This window comes from Ambystoma mexicanum, chromosome 14 (assembly GCF_040938575.1).
Source record: "Ambystoma mexicanum isolate Mex_15411 chromosome 14, UKY_AmexF1_1, whole genome shotgun sequence".
Lineage (NCBI taxonomy): Eukaryota > Metazoa > Chordata > Amphibia > Caudata > Ambystomatidae > Ambystoma > Ambystoma mexicanum.
Window position 1 is genome coordinate 129,690,733 of NC_090940.1, and position 21,977 is coordinate 129,712,709.

The following is a 21,977-nucleotide window of genomic DNA, read 5'->3' on the forward strand; positions in this document are numbered from 1 at the left end:
AGACAATTGCAGGAAACACGGAGCATAGAGGTGGGCCGGGATGAAAGGAAGATCTCAGCGGAGACATTTAAGTTGAAAATGGCCCCGTTGGCAAACAATGCTGACCTGGGGCTCCATAGAAAGGGAGGCAGAGAGCTTAACCCCAATGTCTTTAACAGAATGAACAGGTGTGAGGAAGGTGCCAGAAGAAGCACAAATGTTTGTGGTGCAGAAAGAGGAAGCCGTGGGAGGGCCTACCACCAACACCTCGGTCTTCTCTTGGTTCAACTTGAGCCAATTATTCTGCATCCAGTCCCCCACGGCGTCAAGACACACACAAAAGCTGGCCGCCGACTCTGCGATGGACAAGTCGAGGCTAACCAGGATCTGCTTGTCATCTGCATAGTAATAACAAAGGAAGCCATGGGAGAAGATCAGTTTGGTCAGAGGTTGAATGTAAACATTAAATAAGACCGGGGAAATGGCAGATCCTTGCGGAACACCACAAGTGAGATCCGTCGCCAGAGAAGAAAAAGAAGGAAGAGAAAGCGTTTGGCAGCGGCTGGTGAGAAATGAAGTAAACCAAGTCAAGAGGGTGCCCAAGAGGCCAGCCCCCGTGAGAGGATCCAGCAAGACCCCATGATCGATAGCATCAAAGGCAACAGACAGATCAAGCAATAGTAATACACTGACGCCGCCCTTGTCTGAGGTCTGCATCCGAGACCAGGACACACTCTGTGCCACGTCCTGAACGAAAACCAGATTGAGAACAGTGAAAGAAAGACAAGTCTTCAAGCAAAGGGCAGACTAGTGATTCCAGAAGCTTTATGGCAATAGGAAGAAGGGAAATGGGTCAATTATTGGCAGGTACCAGTGGGTCCAACGAAGGTTTTTTCAGCAGGTGAGTTGTGTGGCATGTTTAAGAGAAGCTGGGATCACCCCTGAAGAGAAAGAAAAGTTGACCGCTTTGGTCAAAAGTGAGATAAGATGAGGAGCAATAGTCTTAATAATACTGAGAGGGATTGGGTCCAGGGGGAAGAGGACTTCATAATCCTAACATTCGAAGGGAAAAAGTAGGGCAGACAGACCACAAGGTTACAATAGGAGCAAGAACAAGCGACGAGTAAAGGATCACCACACACACAGGCCTAGCATTGATACCAGCCCTAATAATAATAATGTTATCCTCAAAAAAAGAGGATAATGAGTTACACAGATCTTGCAATGCAGGGGCAGAGACCGGGGCAAGGGAAGCGAGGACACGGACAACCTTAAATAGTTCTCTAGAACGACTGAGAGAAGTCTCAATCAGAGAAGCATGGAAGGACTGTTTTGCATTAATACTGGCACGATGGTACAAAAGCGAAGACTGGGAGTAAGCCACTTTCGCTGCAGAGCTGTAAGATGATCTCCATTTTCGTTCAAACTGTCTGCGTTGCAGCCGAAGAGAGCGTGAAGGTCCTCAGTAAACCAATGTTGCAAAGGGTGACCTGAGCACCTCAGCCGTTTAAGAGGGGCAAGCTGATCAGCTACTGCCACAAAAGTATCAGACAGTACTTCGAGATCAACAGGAGAGGTTTCGGAATAGTGATTACAGATGTGAGCATCAATGTTATCAGTTTGGACAGAACGCCAGCCCCTTTGTAAAAAAATAGATGAGTGCGATGTCGGCTTGCAAATCCTAATGTCCCAACAAAAGGGGACAGTAAAGTGGTCAGTCCACAGAAAAAGCTGGAAACACCCTGTCCTCAATCGTGGGGGCAAAACTGAGGTCAAGAGTATTCCCATGTCTGTCTGTAGCACCAGACACAAGTTGAGGAAGAGCAATTTCCTGCGTAGATGCCTGTAAATTCAACACTTTAAGATCACTGTGATCATTGGCTCTATAATGAAAATATATATAAATTAAATAATTAAAATCTCCCAAAATAAAAAAGTGGGTATGCCTGGATTGAATATCAGCAACAAAGTCTAAGAAAGCAGCAGCAAACAAGGGGTCATTAACGGGAGGTTGGTAAACAAATCATTAAGTGAATGCACTGGGTAGTCGAAATAGAGAGACGCACCAACATCGCCTCCATTTTTATCTGGCAGTTAATGGCAAAGAGAGGGTGCCAGTGTATTGAGAATTAAAAATAACAAACACCACCCCAGACTTTGGGGAGGGCGATTACAGTGCAAAATTTAAAAACCGGGAGGCAGTGATTGCACAAGGGCAGGGCTGCAGGATTCCCCCACCAAGTGTCAGTGATGCAGACAAAATTGGGCATAAAATCATTAAGTAGGTCGTAACAATGAGTTGCGTGGGCCACTAGAGAGCGAGCATTTAGTAACGTGCCTTTAAAAGGAGCATGTAGAGAGAAAAGGGAAGGTTTCATGTTACCTGTGGCTTTCTAGTCCTTGGGCAGCAACATGCCCGGAGGAGCAAGTGGGAGGAGTTGGCAACGAGAGTGGTCATAAGACCAGGTACCACTGAATCCATCCAGGGGAAGGCAAACCTGCCCTCCGTGCCGGCTGCGTCAGACAAGCACAGACGGGCTTGCCTTTTGAGCGTCTTCGGCGTGCCCGCTGTGCCGTCTCGTGATCGGACACACAAAAAGACTGAAGTTAGTCACATGACTGGAGGAAGAGCGGCACGTGTAGAAAAACTATGCCAAGAGGCATAGTAACTAAAATAAATTAGGCCCCAAGGGAGCAACATGGTTCTGCTGTGTGTGCCCTCAGTATATCATGACTGCATACGTTACAAATTGAGGCAGCACAGTAGTTAACATACGGTTGAAAACTAAAATAGCTTTTTATCAAGTTTAGTACTGTTTGTAATTATATTAATAATACACGTATTGTATATTTTATTTTTTACTTTTGTGAATTAATTTCCTGCCATTTCACCAGGGCCAAAGGTTGTACAACATCAAAATTTGTAACATTGTCAGGGTCAAAGATCATATGTTGTCACTTCCTGTGATGTCATTTAGTATGGGATGTCACCACCCCTCGCATTTTGGTGAAGTGATGACCCTGAGAGCGGTACAGGCTGAGGAGGCTCTAGATGTGATCCTTTTGGCCAGGACAGTCGATTTATGCCTATAGGTGACTTATGTTCTGTGGCTGGTGCCATAGGAACATTCTGGATTTGTTCATTTGTCTGATGGTCTGAATTTTTTGAGTTCCCTGGCCCAAGATGTCCTTCATCTTTGCACTGCTAAGGGGCGCTTTCCTGCTATTTCAGTCTCAAACAGGGCTCCTTCTTTACTATCCCCTCTGTAATCCTGTTTCCACTATGTTATTTATTTTGATTCTCCTTCTTGGGATTATACCTTGCTCTTTCATTTCTAATGATGGCTTCATTTAGCCTTTTCATTAATTCCCTTTGAGGTTGCTCACCATTAAGGGGACGTTCCAGGTTGCCATCACTTCAGGCAATAGGGGACAGAGTTCCAGGCCTTCTCTCAAATTTGCTTACCTTATTTCTCTCCAAAGAGAGGTTGAGGCCATCCTTCCTTCCTAGGGTTGTGTCAGACTTTAACCTTTCCCAAAAGATCCATCTTCTGGTCTTCTTTCCTTCGCCTTATCCTTCTAAGCCGAGGAACTTCCTTAGTCTGAACCCCAAGTGGGATCTCATTTACTATGTCTCTCGGATGAGAGAAATCTGAAAGCATGACTAGCTCTTGTGTGCCCTGCCAGTGCTTGGACTGCTAAGATTGTTACCAAACAGAGCTGTTAAGAATCAATCCATGCCCAGATGGCTTGTTTCTGAATGCTGCAATCTGGACAACACGTTAGTGCCTTCAAGGCTTGGGGCTCGTTCAACCAGGGCTGCCAGCAATTTCTGCGTGTCGCTGTTGTGGACGTTTGACAGGCAGCTACAGGGGTGTGTCATTCCATACATTCACCAAGCACTAGTGCCTGGACTCCTTATCAAGTCAGGGTACCTGTTTGGTGCTCCAGAGTTTACTGCTGTAGGTGATGGTACCTTGATCTTCTCTGAGCTCTAGTTCTTTTTTGGGAGTCTTTCTAAGTTGATGTATCTGTGGTAGGAAGGAATCTATTAGAAGAACAAATTGCATACCTTTGGTAATGATCTTTGTTGTGGATTAGTCCCTCCTCCTGCAGATTCCTCATTGCCTCCAAACCTATCCCTCATTACGGATTGCTCGTTAGCTGCAACAGTTATGCTATTGAGCGTGGCATAAACAGTGCAGAGCTATGTCCATGTGGCACAGTCGATAACGCATACACCACCCATATCACTGCAGAGTCATGGGTGCCAAACTGAACCAACACAGAGCTGCAGTGTGTCAGTTGATACCGGCAAATATTTCTTGAGCCAGACTTGCGCCCAGGGTATATTTCTAAGACAAGCAATCTGTGAAAGGAAGAATTATCCCATCAGAAAGCACATGAACAGAGGAAGGTAATTTGTTCAGCACACCTGCGCTATAAAAGTGCACAAGCTTGCTCGCTATAAACATTCAGTGGATCATCAACTCTTAGTGGTAGCCCTCACATCAACATCTTTTTGACTTCAAGCGCAACTCTAAACACTAACAAGAACAGGGTTCCTCATGTAGTACTCCACTACGTGGAGAGCCTTGCCTAGTTGCTGCAATCAGCTAAAAGGTTGCTTGCAACACCACGCACCCTCTTTATTTCCTTCCACCAAATACATGTTTTTAAAAATCATGTCTATTTATGTCTACATGCACCTCTAACTTTGTCCAGGTACTCGGCTGCTTACCTGCAGACCATGCCCTTCATTTGTATTCTCAAATCTGCTTCACTTCTTCATGCAAATGTCCTCTCCTCCATTCTTCACTTGCCTCCAGATTCATAGTATTGGGCTTTGAACAAATTGTGAACATGCTGTTTACAAAACTCTATCTTCATTTATTTTCCAAAGAACAATAGACCAATCTGAAAGTACCCGTTCTTGTCAAACTCCTGCATGTATGGCCCCTGTCATGAGGCGGATACAACAGTAGACTCCACAGACGAGCATCGGTTCAACACCTTTCTCTTCCTTGTGGGAAAGGTTAGAAGAATATCAATGGGAGCTCTGGACCAACACAAAGAAAAGAGAGATATTCATTTAAGTGTCAGAATGGAGGAGAAATTCAAACCAAGTGAAAGGTCCTAGGCTAAAAGAACATAATATCCATGATCCATATTCTAACCAAACAAGCCCTCTAGGTTGCTACACCCCACAAATCACCCTTTTGGTGTGCTCACTCAGAGTATTTGATGCACCCAGCACACAGACCAGAACATGGAGTAGTTCTCATGTAATCTGTACCTGTATGTGCGCTCCTACTGGGGCAAGACCATGCAAGCTTCTTTCCCTAGAGGACTGCATGGGTAGATTTTTCTCCACCACTACTTCTTCAAAAACCTCAAATTGTTCATCCCCTCCCACCAGCTCATTGGAACACCCCTCATCTAACTTGTGCACCTTGGCCAATCGAATTAGCTCAGTTTTCATTGATTTCTATTCTTATGCTGCCATTACGCAGATCCTGGTAGGTATGGACAGGGATCCTGACCTCTCCAACACCTATATTTGCATTCCCGCTCTGCTGGTATCCATACATCAAATTAATCTTAATGAAGTCACCCTTCCTCCTCTGCACCTACCCAGAAACGTAAACCCGTCTCCTCCCTTAACCACCCGTAGTTTAATGTAGCTATACCTATTCAATTCAGTGACTTTGCTTTGCCCATTGCCTCCTCACTAGAGAACATGTGGTCTAATCCCTACTTTTATAGATCGAGCATCATAGATTATGCTTAGAATGTTCTTTACTCAACTCTGAAACCACTTCTCTGAGCAATCTAGACTGTCACTTCTAATACATGGTCTAATCAGCGAACAGCGCCAACCTCCCTGAAACTCAACCTAAGAGAAGAGCAGTCACCATATAGGTGGCAGTGAGCATAAGCAGATGGTCTACTAGTAGAAAGGTTGGAGTGTGAGAGAGACCACAAGCGTGGAGGCTGGACAGCGGAAGACACCCGCAGGAAAAGCTTGTAGGGAAGTAGATCTTGGGAGTTCCAAAGTCAGACGTCTTGGCAGCGAACTGGGGAGGACTGGTCAGTCAGGAGAAGCAGACCATCAACATCCAGGCAGGGTACATGTGAAAGATCAACAATGAAGTACTTTGAAAGAAGTCCTGGTGAACTTTGAAATTGGAGAAGCGTGGATAAAGAGAAATTGGGTTTAGTTCAAAGAAAAACAGTCAATAAAGGGGAATGGTACCAGCCGGTAGGGAGAATCAAGAGGTACTACCCGCAAAGAAATTGGGAGAGCAGTAGAGAAGGAAGTCTTGCAGTTAACAGAGGAGATTGCTTGGGAGCAGAGTGAGATTTTTGTCAACCTTGAAAGAGACTCTGAGGAGGTACTTTCTGGGAAGACGGGAAGCAGACCAGAAGTGTTTTACAAAAGAGGAAAAGGTTGTATGGGAAGAGAGCAAGTGGGGTACTAGTTTTGAGAGGAAGACGGGGGTACCACTATGGAAGTAAAGGTGAATATGGTAGAGAAATACGTTTTAAAATCTATAGAGTGAGGATGAGAGAACAATGATATAGTCAACATCCATAACAGACCGGTTGAGAGCGAAGGTGCAGGGTGGACCTGTGGGGAGTTTTGAAATAGCGAAGGTCCAGGAGGGGGTTCTGTTGTGAGTCTTACGAAAGCCAAGGTTAATGAGGGAATCCTAAGGAAGTCAATGATCAGAAAAGTAAGAACTGTTGGGGGATGGGGAAAAACTTGACAGGGGATACCACCCTACCTTTAGGGAACAGGAGTGAGAAACCGAGATAAGAATAGGGAGGTTTGTGAAGACTGCATCGGTCCAGGGGAGAGTGTAGACGTAGGAGGAGGTTCGAGACAGCAGCACTACGTCGGGGGACAGGAAGCCGATAAAGGGGAAAAAAGGAAAGCAACACAGTACAAAGAAGGGGACAGCTAAGAGTAGCGCCTACTTTTCCATTAAGCCCCACCAGGGCCAGTGAGACCTTCCTACAAACGAGACAAAGGTCTGACAGACCACCAAAACACCTCTGCTCGAGAGCTGTGGAACTGCGGCAGAGAGCTATTCATGGGAAAGACCGGAGGAGAAGGCCTCCCACTCATACAAGTACAAGAGAAGGAGAGGAAATTACCTCTTTGAGAGACTTGTGTAAAATAACTGATTGTACACTGGACATTTTTTTAAGCATTAGGATATGGTTTTTACAATTCATGATTTTGCTGTACTTTTGGAACACTGGACATTGCAGAGGGGAAAAACTTTGGAGAAAGAGGGAAAGCTGCCTTCTTTTGGCCATTTTGATTGAAAACCCCTTGGCCTGAATCCTCACTTTAGGGACAGATTTGTTGAAGCATTACTCCACCCTTTTTTTTAGTTTACTTATCTTGACACTTATAGTTTTTAGTTTTACAAGTATCCTGGCATTATGTTTACCTTCACCTTTTTACCTGTTCCCTTGCGTTGTCTGCCTCCATTTCTGATAGCGCAGGCAACAACCTGGTGAGTCGGCAGAGAGGTACCTCGTCACATTGTGGCGTCTGAAGTGGGATGCAAAAGTTCTGGTTTAGGCAGTTGGCCCACAAACTCCAACTACAGACCAATTATTTTGTGTTGTTTTTTTCCCATCGAAGATAAGGTACCAAAAACGCCCAGGAACCAGACCGAAGACCAATCGGACATAGCAGAGTAGTGCATAAACTGACACTGAGCAATGGGGTTCGCAAGAAGTAGTAGACTGGTCATCAATGAACCAGAGGATCAAGTCAACTGAGGAAAAACTGGACTGTTTTGAAGATGACTCATCGACCGGGTCGGAAGGATGTGGATTGGGAAAACTGGAGTTTCAGTCCAGACATAGAGGATGAAGTGCAGGGTGGACGAAAGATGGCAGAGAAATTAATAAGCGTAGGAGATGGGTCATGACAAATTCATTCCCCAAAAACAGGCCAGATCCAGGGGTGGAATTTTGCCCCATTTTAGGGCTGCAGACTAATACAGCGATCCACAAGAAAAGCCGCTGCAAATCTACTATGGAAGACAAAAATTCCACCACACCAGTAAACGCAAAGCAATCATTCAGGATCCACGTGGACCGATATCCTGGGGATGTTGTTTTTACACCAAGATTGATCAAAACCAGGGCCTGCCTCATCAAATATTGCCAGAATGTGATTTTAAAAAACTATGCTACGCCTGCATTGCACAAGGACATCGGGTCACCTCATGCCTTATCCTGAGTCTGGGATGTGGGGCGGTGGTGCTGTGGAAAGGTGAACACCAGAAGAATGCAAACAAAAACATTCAGGTCTGGAAGAGACATAACGAGAATCTGAAAAACCCATGTCTAGAAGATACCTAGACCATCAAAAGAAGCCCTGGCCCAGAAACAAGTCAAAGCCAAGATCAGAGAAGAAGGCATTTAGGCATTGACCAAAGAAACATCCGAAGCGTTGGCCAGAGATGGACAAGGAGAGACCCGGAGGAAAACTCTACTTTGGACTGTTGAGATATTTCAGTTAAGCTTTAGGATTTGGTTATTTTTATTGTACTTTTGAAACATTGGAAGCTTCAGCAATAAACCATCTTGGCGAAAGAGGGGGAAACATTTTTGATTAGAAGCCTCTTTGCTCGAATCCTCACTTTAGGGACAGACTTTTGACACTACAGTATTTACATTTACAACCATTATGATGATCTATGATTTCCTACTCAAGTGTAAATAAACACCTACATCTTATCTTTGTTTGACAACATTTATTTCTCAGGAGATGCCATGGCGAGTCCATAGTTAACACGGTGGTACCTTCCCACATTAGCTGCTTTAAAGCTGTGTTTAATTTGGTGCATAGCTGAGCAGTTTTAAAATGTAATGCCCCTTTTTTGTTCACTAAATTGGCATCTTTTTTTGTGATGCAAATATCATGGGTACAAGTTTCAAGTTGCAAGCTGGGCATAAGAATTCACCCGCCGCCTTCATACTCCACTTGCACACAGAAGACCATGCTTACTTGCCAAGAGACCATTGTCACCCACCAGTGGCTTTTTACAACTGCACAAGTTGAGGACTGTAAATAAGAGTTTTATTTTGGCTACATTGCTTTGTTTTTCATTTCTTTTGTGTGTTTCTGTGTTTGTTCTATTTCATCTCAGAAATGAAATTAAAGACTGAGAAATGTTTCTCGATTAGATCCCATCCAGCTGGCGACCTTGTATTCTGCAGAAACTGGTTGTATACATTTGGGATGTGGTTTGATAGTGGGTTTAAGAGCTGTCTGGTTCAATTTACCAACTTTTGGAACTAGTCAATCACTGCCTTCCTTTTTTAGTGCCAACTTTTTTTTTTGTTTTTTGTTGGAAAAGTGCAATGGATGTTGAGTGCACCCATGAATGTGTCCATAGAGCATTGAACCAGTATGTTCTGTTTTAAGGATGCTTCAATCTCATTATCTCACCACACGGTTTGGAAGTGCTTGTGCTTTGAAACCATGATTGATTCAGTTTGGCATGCCAGTTTTGGACACACTTTTCTTCTAATTTTCTTTTTGATGTCTATTAGAGATACTGATGCTCAGGAAATTGGAAGGAGAACTTTGCAAAAAAAGATAAAACACCTATCAAGTAGCAGAAGGGGCCATGCAACACTGGTTCAGAGTTATTGTAGTGGTATGGCTTACCCATGTACGTTTGCCAGGTCCAGAATACAGGGCCTTCTAGAACAACCTCATATGTTGCAGACAACAAATACACATCTATGTACTCTTACGTCCCGTCCCCTTTCCTCCATACTGCATGGGCGTCCCTTCCAAAGGACGGGAGACAGAACCTTTTTCACCATAAAAAACCTTCTTCCCTTTAAATTTAGAAGCGCGCAGGGGTGCGGCCCTGGGAGCATGCGCTGCCCTGACCCCACCCTCTGGCACCACACCTCAGTCCCCTTTTCCGCATCGACGGGAACGGGCCGAATTCACCAGTGCTCCTGGGTTTGGCTTCGGCCATGTAATTCCACACGCAGATACTGCTTCTGTCTTTTTATCATACAAGTACTCGGTCTTCAGGCGTCATGCTCCTCCCCGGCGCATGTCGACTTCCACAGGGTTCAGCAGGTGTCCATCCTGCGACGGGCTCCTCCCAACTTCAGACCCCCACACCCTCTGCCTACGTCGCCTTGGCCTAGACCACGGTTGGCAAGCTTGTACAGCGTGCAACGCCCTGTCATCGAGGTCTCTGAAGAACAGGCTGGCCAGGTGGAGGGAGCTCTTCCAAAAATTGACTCCAGAGGTCCTGAAGGACTTCGTCAAACATCGTTCCAGGCCCAAGGTAGCGCCTCTGTTCTCCATCGCACTCCGCAAGGGAGACTCCTTCCCAAGGACTCGCCTGCACGGGAAGGACCGCCCAGGTTCTACTACCAGCACATGCACCGAGGCCTCCACGGCTACCGGCCTACGGGTCGAGGGATCCTCGGATCCTCTCAGTGACAGTGTTGAGGGACTGGAAGGTTCTTATACCGGGTCTTCACCTGAAGGGCTATGCCCTAGTACCGACAATATGGCCGAAGGGGTGCCTAAACGCAGCTCTACCGGCCCCCGGGCTGAGGGTGTTAGTCTACCAGGCCTCGGCCTGAGGAGCAGAGTAGGCCTAATGATCCACACTCAAGAGTCCTGGAGGATGCTGGGCCCAGTGAGCTGAGCAACACGACGCAGACACGTGAAATGCAGCTCGACAAGATGGCCGCTGTGCCAGACATCAGGACCCGTCCGACGCCGCACCAGGAACTGGAATTCGGTGAAGAACGAGTGTCAAGGTGGGACTGGTGTCAACCAGGTATGTGGCCTACAGCCTATCCCTCTTTTGCGCAGGGCAGGTTCCTGCTACGTCCATATGGGCAGGGTTTGCAGCGCCTCCAGCAGCCCCCCGCTACTCCGTCTATATCCCCTACCGCCCCTCCAGCCTATGAGGACAGGTTCTTGGAGAGATTCCTCGGACTCATGAAGTCCCCTCGGATGGGGGTGATCCTCAGGGATGCCATCGGAGAGGTGCTCCAGCCAATCCTTCCAGCACCCCAGGCTCCTCCATCAGCCCCGGCGCAGCCTTTGCCACCGGCTCTGGTCCCCCAACCTATTACTCAGGTGGTCCCGTACCAGCCTCCACCACAGCCTCTGGCACCGGTCCCAGTACCCCAGCCTCTGGCTCCCGCCACTCCTTCACCGGTGCAGGATCCTTCTGACCCCCAGGCGGACACGGACGATGAGGAGGACCCCAACACGCCATCATCAGCCAAGGCCTTCCATGAACGTCTTGCAGGGTTGGCTGAGTACCTGGGCCTTCCTCAACCCGAGGTCGAGCAACCAGCAGAGGGGGTCCTCGCAGAAGTCCTCACGCGACGCCCCTCAGCTAAAACTGGAATTCCACTGCAGACCGATGTAGTCGCCCTGGCCAAGAAGGGTTGGCTCAAGCCCCACTCTCTCCAGCTGGTCAGTCGACGCCTGGACGCCAAGTACAGGCAAATGGAGGGGATACACCCTTGCTATCAACCCATCCTCAGTCACACTCCTCTGTGATGAGAAGAACAGCCTGGCTCCGTGCAACTTAAATTTAACCCGAACGTCTGGGAGCGAATATAGGGCTCATGGCCTCCACATCTACCCATTCCTCGACGACTGGCTTGTCAGGGCTACATCGCCGGAAGCAGTTCACCACACTTCCTAGGCTCTTAAGAACACACTGCACGATCTGGGCTCTTCGCTCAATCTCAAGAAGTCACAGCTGCAACCCACGCAGAATCTGACATTCTTGGGCCTCATCTGGGACACGTGCTCTGAGAGTGTGTTCCCTTCGGAGGGCAAGGTCACAGCCATCAAGATGGCCAGTACTCACTTCCTCAGCAGCAAGGTCACCTCGGCCTGGTGGTACCAGCACCTCCTGGGTCTCTTGGCAGCGGTCCTATTAGCCGTCCCCCACACGAGACTCGGGATTAGGGGGATACAGCTACACTTCATGGCATCATGGAACCAGGAGCGGGGCTCTCAATCCGTGATGTTCAACGTTCCTCCATCTCCCCACCAGGCCCTCACATGGTGGTCCATGGATGGCAACCTATGGACGGGCAAACCCTTCCGGCCTCCTACCCCGCAGGTCACCATCACCACAGACTCCTCCCGCGAGGGATGGGGAACCACTCTGGACGATCTCTCGGTCCACAGCACCTGGACCTGACACAAGCAGGAGTAGCACATCAATTGGTTGGAGCTGAACGCCATCTGGCTAGCGCTCAGAGCATTCCTCCCACTTATCAGGGGCAAAGTTGTCCTCTTCCAGACAGACAACTCCACCAGCATGTACTATGTCAACAAGCACGGAGGCACCAGATCCCCTACACTGTGCAGGCTGGCCATCAGCATGTGGGAGTGGGCCCTGGAAACGTCATCTCCCTCACGGCAGTCCACCTTCCGGGGGAAGCCAGCCTGGAGACCGACAGGCTCAGGTTGGGAGCGGACAACTAGGAGTGGCAGTTAAACAACCTCGTTACTCAGGACATCTTCAGCAGATCGAGTTGCCCCCAGGTGGATCTCTTTGCCACCTGGCACAACAACAAGTGCCCTCAGTTCGCATCCTGGCAGGGACAGGTCCCCAGCTCCCCGGGTGACGCATTTCGGATTCACGGCATGACAGATTTCGCCTTCCCGCCCACTCCGCTGATTCACAGAGTGGTTTGCAATATCAAGGAGTCTCACCAGCTCAACATCATTCTAATAGCTCCATGGTGGCCAGCTAGGCCATGGTTCTCTGAACTGCTCAGCCTCTTGGAGATGCCTCCGATTCACCTCCCGGCGGGCCCAGCACATCTTCTGGCGCAGCAGGAGGCAGGGTCATCGCCCCCGTGACAGAAGCTAGCCCTCACAGCATGGTTCCTGAGCAGGTGATGCTAAGGCACCTCAGCCTCTCCCAAGATAATCTGGAAATCATACAGGGCGCAAGGAGCAAGGCTACCAGGGCCCAGTATAAGAGTAAATGGACCAGGTTCTGCCACTGGGCAGTCTCCAAGGAAATTGACCCCCTGGCATGTACTCTGGGCGACGTGCTCTCCTTCTCGGCGCATCTCGCCCACTCAGGCGTGCAGGTGGACACCTGCCGCACTTACCTTGCAGCCATCGGGGCATACAGAAACTCGGAGGAGGAGAGCTTTTCCTCTTCCAACCCAATTGTCAAGAGACATTTGATAGGTCTCGCCAGGCTTTACCCGCCCATCAAGAGGCTGCACCCCGTGTGGGACCTCAACATAGTCTTGGGTGCCCCGGCGCACAAACCATTCGAAACCTATGGCGTCAGCGGACATCAGGCTGGTCACCATTAAGGCGGCCTTGTTAGTCTGCCTCGCCTCGGCTTGCAGAATCAGCGAAATCCAGGTCGCCTCGGAGCCATACACTACGTTTCACAAGGACAAGGTAGTCCTACGGACGCACCCAGCATTCCTACCAAAGGTGCCATCCGCATTCCATCTAAACGAAGAAATTGTGTTGCCCACATTTTTTGCTGAGCACAAAGACGAGGCACAGAGATTTCTGCACTGCCTTAATGTCAGGCATGCCCTGAAATTCTACCTGGACAGGACCAAGGGCTTCCGCAAGTTGGATGCTCTCATCACCTTCGGAGGATCAAAACCGGGGTATCGGGCCTCCATAGCCCGTTGGATTGTCTCGGCCATCAAAGAAGCCTTCGAGGGACAGCAGAAGCCACTGCCAGCCAACAGGCATGCCCACGCGGTCAGAGCCAAGGCAACAGCTATTGCTTTCCAGCGGCATGTCCCCTGGCAAGTCATAAGCAGGGCGGCAAAATGGGCCACCCCTTCGGCTTTCTGCAAGCACTACTGTTTGGATGCCTGTTCTAGAGCGGACGTGGCTTTCGGACAGGGGGTTCTTAGAAACCTGTTTGCTTAAGGAGGGTCACCTCTCCACCCTGGGGCTACACTCAGTTGTAATCGCCTATGCAGTATGGGGCAAAGGGGACGGGACGTAAGAGTAGAAGTTACTCGCCGTAGTGACTAACGTACTCTTAGTCCCTAGTCCCCTTTCCTCTATACGTCCCACCATCCTCCCCCCTAATAAAACTGCTGTCATTAGGCAATGTTAAATATATTGTCAACGCTTCTATGGGGACTGAGGTGTGGCGCCGGAGGGCTGGGTCAGGGCAGCGCATGCTCCCAGGGCCGCACCCCTGCACGCCTCTAAATTTAAAGGGGAAAATGTTTTTTCTGGTGAAAAAGGTTCTGTCTGCCGTCCCTTGGAAGGGACGCCCATGCAGTATGGAGGAAAAGGGACTAAGGATTAAGTGTATGTTAGTCACTAGAGTGAGTCATTTATAATTTAATGATTATTGTCAACCTACCCTTGCCTTCCAGACCACATCAATAAACCCAGTGCTTTTACATTCATAACAATTGAGTACATTGATGCTTGCATATTTATTTAGTGCATTACATGAACATAAAGCTGTTTGATTCCAATTTGGTTCATAAGGTGCTTCTATAAAATCTGCTCTTTGGTACAGTTCTCTGGTTCAAAACAAGGAGAATGTCATTTTCCAAACACTAGCATAAAAGAAAAGTCTACATGCGTTACTGTACACATTTCAAAATGGTGTGACATGTGCCAAATGCATCAGCTGCTTTCTGTCAACAATGCTAAGTGAATTGGCTTTCGTACCCAATTGAGAACTCAGAATTAAAACTGTGTCCATGCTTTTCATCCTATGTAGGAGATGGCTATTAGAGTGCACATAGCCAGAATTAGCATGGAGCGCTTTAGCTGCAGCAAATATACAGACTAGCAGATTTCATGTAGAACATCACCTGACTACCATGTAAACGTATTAGAAGGTGGCTATTTATTAGTGTTATGTTTGCTTGTGGCTATATTGGGGCCAAGGTTAACTGCAAGGGTCCTCATTGTATTAACCAGAAGATTGCAACCATAGCAATGAGGTTTCCTAACTTCTGGATGTGGATCACCTTTTTAAAATGTGTGTGGGGAACTCTTCTGTATTTCCCAGCTTCTCAGGACTGTAGTAGTCCACGTACGTTTGAAAAACGACAACGTATTGTGGAATTACTTTAGCCAGCGGATGTGTGACATGTATAGAGAATGTGGGAAAAATGATTTGGCTAATTTTAAAGTAGTGCTTACTTCTGTCAATTTTTCATGATTTAGGGAACATTGCCCATGTCAGTCGAATCAATTGGAAGTATAGAAAAATATATGATGTCGAGATGGTAAACATGTGAAAGCCTTCTAGGTGTCTGGACACTTGTCAATCATGAGTGAAAGTTTCCAATCACTTGTATCAGTTGACTGAATTCTTCTCTCTTTGTGCACTGACAGGAAATCAGGTGAGCAGTCGTCTGATGAGTATGCGCAGTGCCAACGGACTGTTGATGCTACCTCCAAAGACCGAGCAGTATGTGGAGCTTCACAAGGGCGAGGTGGTGGACGTCATGGTCATCGGCCGGCTATGATGTCCGCAGCCGCAGAGGAGCTTTTGATGCATGTCCACATATCATTGACTGTATCCTGTAATATGCAACGGCACAGCTAGTTTTTATGATTTGGATAAAGTTGAACAGTATAGTCTACATCTTGAACCAATTTCAAAAATGGATTTAAAAAAAACCTTTTAAAGAAAAACTCTTATAAATATTCTATTCTGATTCTATCAACCCAAGGCAACTTTTTCATTCATTGCAATCGCTTTGTGTGTTCAATGCTAGATCTTATAGCAGTAGCTTTTAGTAGACCGCAGTAGGTGCCTGCAGAACTTGTGTTTTCTCATCTTTGAAATACGGATACTATGCTCTTAATAAGGCTGTCTGCTTCCTTTATACTAGCGTAGATGACACTGCTGCTAGCCTTATTAGTATGCTTCATACCCGCTTCACAGAAGAGCTTTGCTTGTTCCTGATCCTGTATCTTGTGTTTATGTGCACAGTGCCAAAAGCGGAGTGACTGCCCATGGGCTTGGCGAGCCGGACGCCACCTAGCTGCCAAGTTTGTGGATGGCTTCTTGGCGGCCACCCATCTCAGTACTCTTGGGCAGTAACTGGATACCTTTTATTTGAACAGACAAGAGAACAATTGCTTCCTTAAGTGCTGACAGCCTTTTTAACCAATACATTTAAAAAATGTACAGAAAAAAAAAAAATCAAAGACTGATCTTGTACAGATACTAGTGTACCAGCATTCATGTGGAAATTATTAAAGGAAAGAAAATATTGAACAATTCTGTACCATAACATTTTCTGTAATATTGAAACAAAAATGAATTAAAAAAAAAACCTTGATCATTATTTAAAAAATACTGCGCGTGTGAGCATTGTTTTGGAACCATTCATGTTTACGGATTGCATGGTGACTCCAAAGAGATTTCACAAATTATTCAGTACACATCACTAAAATATACCTCACAAAACAGGGTGTCACTCAGCATACCCCACTCCACATGTTCAATGGAATAGGTTAACACAAACTGTTGAAGGCTGGGTCTTTAATACAAATCATTTAAGGCAAATAATTCAACATAAGCACATCTGTATAATACACTGAAGCCTCTTAATACACAAGCTATTATATGCAAGCAGAGAACATCGGCCATCTTATGAGAGCCACTCAGTACAGACCATTACAGGCACTGCACCCACTCTGTGCACAACAGTAAATGCATGTTACTCTTAACATAAGACTGTATGCAGACAAACCACATTAAACCTCTTTCTGCAAGCCGTTATGTGCAAGCCATTACAGTTAATGCATGCCTCTTAATGCATGTCAGTCAGAGGAGGTGATTTAGTGTTCATATAATCGAAGCAACCATATGAAAGCAACGCCTTTCAAGCCATTTAATACAAGCCATTTTATGCACTACATCCTTTTACCGAAGGATACTCATTAGTGGTTGCATATAGAGATCGAACAAGAGCTGCAAAAGTGAGAAGCCTTGAGTGATGCTGCATTTCTGAGGAAGAGTATCCGATAAAAACCCACAAAATTTCACTTGTGACAGCGGTTCGACAAAAATGAGTTAAACCAACTAAGGGCGTGCTCTGAGACTCTCCCTACCGTCTTCAAGCGTGAAATTCGGATACTGTGGTCCACTGTATCAAATGCCGTCGATTAGTCCAGCATCACCAGAAAGGATGATTTGGCACTGTCTGACAGTCGTCGTAACTCGTGCCAGACCGCGGGGGCCATCTCTGTTCCGTGTCTGGGTCAGAAACCAGACTGATGAGAGTTCAGTAGTAAGTGTTTCTTTACGTGTTCTTGCAACTGGAAGGTTACCACCTTTTCCGGGTTCCAGGATTGTTCCTGGCCATGGGAGGCCTGCAACTGGGCGATTAGTTTTGAAGATAGTTAGGATCAAGATTAGGTTTTTTCAATAGTGGGGGATACAATGGAGCATTTCAGCTCAAGATGGACACAACCGTGTAGTAGTAGTGATAAGTGAACAAACATAGTCACAAAGTAAATATCTGCAGCGTGGAGTTGGGCTGCACAGGCAGCACAAACAGCATGTCATTAGTAGGTTTTAGTTTCTGCATCAGGTTAGTGATGCTGTCTTTGGCACAGGGTTAAAATCAAACTGGGGCCTTTGTAGGAAGCTGGTGGGAAGCAAAGGAGTCGCGGCACCTGGATTAGGTGCTGCCTGTGCCAGATCTTGTTCAATTTTATCCTGAATTAGACTAATCCTATTCAAGAAAAATGTATTCAAAGCATTAGCTTGGGTTCTCGATGGTACAATGGCTGTTGATATACAGTTAGGATAAAAAAAAGTTAGAAATGGAAGAGAAAAGTTCTCTAGGTCTATTACAAGAAGTCTGAATTTTATTGGGTAAATATTTCGACTTAGCCTCAAAAATTGCTACTGCAGTTTTTTCATTTAAAGCTGGTGGCGTTTTTTGATTCCTCCAGATACTTTCCTTTCCAACTGTATTTTGTCCTTAGTACAGCTAAGGATTGGATTGTTTTTTTGGTGCCTGTTGTAGAAGTGGAGCATATTCTTTACAAATGAAATACGCACCTGTTACCCAATGGTTAAAGAAATCTCCAAAATATAATGATGGATTAATAGATGCCACGGCATGCTTCAGTTGTGAAACTGGAAAGAGTCTTCAGATCTTTAGTCCTACGATAGGTAGACAGCAACATCAAGTGGCTGTGTACATTGTGGTTGTGTGTGTTGCAAGAATACAAACAATCGAATAAAATGGTCTCACCTAGAAACTAGCTTGGTATTAGACATGGTCACCCCTGAGCCATGGACGATAATAGTATCCTGACAGTGGCCCTGCTGATAGGAAGGGGACACATCCAGGGGTCTCATATCATGACTGTTCAATATCTCCCATAACTGAATCAAATCTGGTGCTGTGGGGTCATCTCACCAGACATTGAGATCACCAACACAGACCACCTGGTTATGCCTTATTCCAATAGTTGAAAGAAACTAATCAAAGTTGGCCAAAAATGTTTTTGCAAGTCCATGGGGTCTATACCAAAGTATAATTTTAAACGAAGTGGTGGGTGAGAGCCACACATTAATGTGTCTAACCTGGGACCCATCGTTCCAACATACAGGTTCCAATTGCAAAATCTTCAAGCAGGACTCATAGATGGATGCAACACCCTCCCTCCTCTCTTCGTGGTTCGATTAATGACTTCAATTGAGTACCCAGGTGGAACTAGAGTATGAAACATCACGGTAGACGATTAATAATAAGTCCAACCTGTATTGTTCAATTAGGTTGTGTAATTCACATGCGTATGAGACTGCTCACCTTGCATTCACAAACGCATCCTTGACAACGAGGGGTAGTTAAGTCAAGGTGCCCTTGGCGTTATTGGTAGTAGTTCCCTCAATCCTGTGATCACAGATTTTAGTTAATGTTTGTAATGTCAAGTGGCCTCATTTATGGCTAAGATCCAATAGCATAGCCCTGGAGTAGCTAACTCTCGCCAAAAGGACTGGAACCACGTCCCAGCTGGACAGCACAGAACGGGACTTGCCTGAATACACAGCAATTAGTTAAAAAATATGCCTGATCCCAGACAGAAAAAAGGCAGGGTCCAATGCTGAACGTCCTAGTGCATGGCTCTAAGTCCGATGGGACGTGTAGTATAGAACTCGATAACAATAAAATACTGGATCTTGTTTGGCTGTTCGTGGCCCAATAGTCAGTTAATCATGCCGAATCTGAACAGGTTTGTCTAATTTGGATTCAAATCTGAGTCCCAACCACTGCAACGTATAGTTAGTCCAAACCTCTCTGCCCCCAGCCAACACTGTGTCCCATTAATAAATAAGCATCGAATGGAACTACACCCTATAGCCATCCCCAGAAACCCACCAAGATAACCCCAGTCAGAGGTACTGAAGGGTGTTCACCACCAACCCAGACCCTATTGACAAATGTTAGCCAGAGCAGCACCATGCAAGTCACCAATTGGAAAGCCTCGAAACAGGACAGAGCTGAGCCCTACAGCAACAACCAGAGGATTGCACAACCGGACCACCCTAATCCCAAAAAGGACACCCAAACCACACTGAGCCATAAAGGAAAACCGGTAAATGACAGAACCAGGAGGGCTCACGGCCCCTAGTTCCACAGCCACAACCCCATCAAATACAAATAACAACTAACCACAAACAGTGAAGAACCTATCCCAGGGACCAGGAAACCTACCAATCCAAAGAGGACACCTGCTCTAAGAAACCCAACCCACAACTCAAAAACACTATACGTCGCCACAAGAAACACAAAGAAACTAGAATGGTAAACAGAAATAAGAAGGAAATATCATCCGCACAGGAAGGTCCCGATCAGCAAGATTTCACAACTCTGAAAAACCTGGTGAAGAAAACACCAAATGGACGGAGTACACATACAAAGAACAGACAGATATCGCTTGCTACCTCTCCATATATGACTGCTTTGCAAATGAAGATGGACTACCGGTAACAAACCCACAAGCAAGAAGCAAAACAAGATACAGACCCCATCAGGACACTAAATGCAGCACGTCAAATAATGAACCACCCCAACCCGAAGAACACCCAGGACAACACTCTGGAAAGAATCAGGGGCACACTAGAATCCATTGCCTTCAACACACCCTACATCACCAAAGACTGGAGGAAAGGGTGGGCACCAACACAACTCACCAACCGGGACAAACCAAAACTAAACCCTGCCATCAATCTAATCAGACTACTCGACGAAATACTCCCAACAGGCACAATCGGGAGCGAAATGCCAGGAACGGCAACCCAGCTGACAACATATGGACCCCGACTGACAACAGGACAACCAACAACCCACAAGGGAAATTAAACAAACTATACTGGTCCATGACAAAACACTCAACAGAAATCTATGACCTTTTAAGCGAAGGAGGCACAGACATGCTCTTTCTTACAGAAACCTGGCTATCTGAAAACTACAAAGTCACGGCGAATGAAGCCATACCGGATAATTTCAAATGAATACACGCCAACAGAGAAAATCAATTAGGAGGTGGAATCGCAATGATACACTAAGAGCACATCTGAGATGCACCACTCACCTCGGCCAACATCAGAGACCATATACATACCACCTCTTCAAGATCGAACTCAATGACCAAGCCAACATAGTGTTCCTCCGATCTACAGACCATCCTATAACCCAAACTTTGCGATGAAGCTAATGGGCTCCATCGCCTTATCATCAACCCACCACAACAACATAGTCATAGCGGGAGACTTCAACATTTGGTTTGAAAAAGAAACCGAAACCTCCAAGAACTCACTCTGCACATTCCTGATAGCACTGCACTTCAACCAAATAGTAAATAGATCCACCCACAACTTCGGACACACCCTGGACACCATATTCTGCAGAGAAGGACTATGCGCGTCCGCAACACCTAGACCAATGGTATGGAGCGACCAATACCTGATGCCATTCTGCATCAAACACCAAACCGGAAGAACCTAGACCTGGAGTCCTTAACAAACTTGCTAGACTTGACCCTACTTAGAACCAAAGAGCCAACCAAAACAACCACAGACGTAGCGGAAAACACACTCAACATTTGGATTACCAAGGCCCTAGACCACCTGGTACCAGCAAAATCTTTCAAAGCCACACTAAAAATACTGGCTGCAAAATGATTCACCGAAGAGCTGAAAAGAACTATTAAAAAAAAAAACGAACTGCAAAATGGAATAAACCTGGAGAGAACAGTACAAGCAACGGAAAAATAAAATACCAAAGACTGGAAAGGCTATACAAATCAACAGTACTCAAAGCTAAAAAGAAATACTACGCCACAAGAATTAAATCCGCAAACAATCCACAGAAAGAATTCTTCAGAATCATCGAAGAGATTAAAAAAACGAATCCTACAAGAAAGTCGTCATCCAGACAAAAGCGCTTTGTTAACAGCATCACCAACCTCCTAAAATCAAAAATGGAAACCATCCAAAAGACCATCAACACAGCCCACGCTAATACAACCGCCAAACCACAGACAATGGGCGCATCAATGACTACAGCAAGACTCACCTGTCTAGAACCAATCACTGATCTAGGACATCAACCATGCAGGATCTCCAAGGGACCCGTGCCCCGAGACATCTTCATAGAAATCCTCAACCACAGAACCCCAGCGACACACTTCCGGAACCTAATGAACCTGTCACTAAAAACAGGAATCGTACCAACCACCTTCAAATCAGCATACATCAAACCACTGATAAAAAAAGAATCGGAAGGCGCAGAAGACCCAAGCAACTACAGACCGATATCCAACTTGCCCTACCCAGCGAAGATCCTAGACAACCATGTTTACAAGAATCTACTAAAATACGTTGAAACAAACCGAATACTCGACCGTTCACAAGTTGGCTTCAGACCAATGAGAGGAACAGAATCAGCACTCCTAC

The 21,977-nt window shown here is 46.3% G+C and overlaps 1 protein-coding gene across 38 annotated transcripts in view; it reads left to right on the forward strand.

The window, feature by feature from the left end:
* The window catches only part of GPHN (gephyrin), a 2,801,546-nt gene extending 2,785,193 nt beyond the window's left edge, over positions 1 to 16,353 (forward strand). For all 38 annotated transcript variants that reach the window (XM_069638674.1, XM_069638676.1, XM_069638677.1 and 35 more), the window contains one exon: positions 15,383 to 16,353. In XM_069638674.1, the coding sequence (XP_069494775.1) occupies positions 15,383 to 15,516 (134 nt within the window). In that variant the 3' untranslated portion in view covers positions 15,517 to 16,353. The remainder of the gene's footprint in view (positions 1 to 15,382) is intronic.
* Positions 16,354 to 21,977: the final 5,624 nt, after the last annotated feature.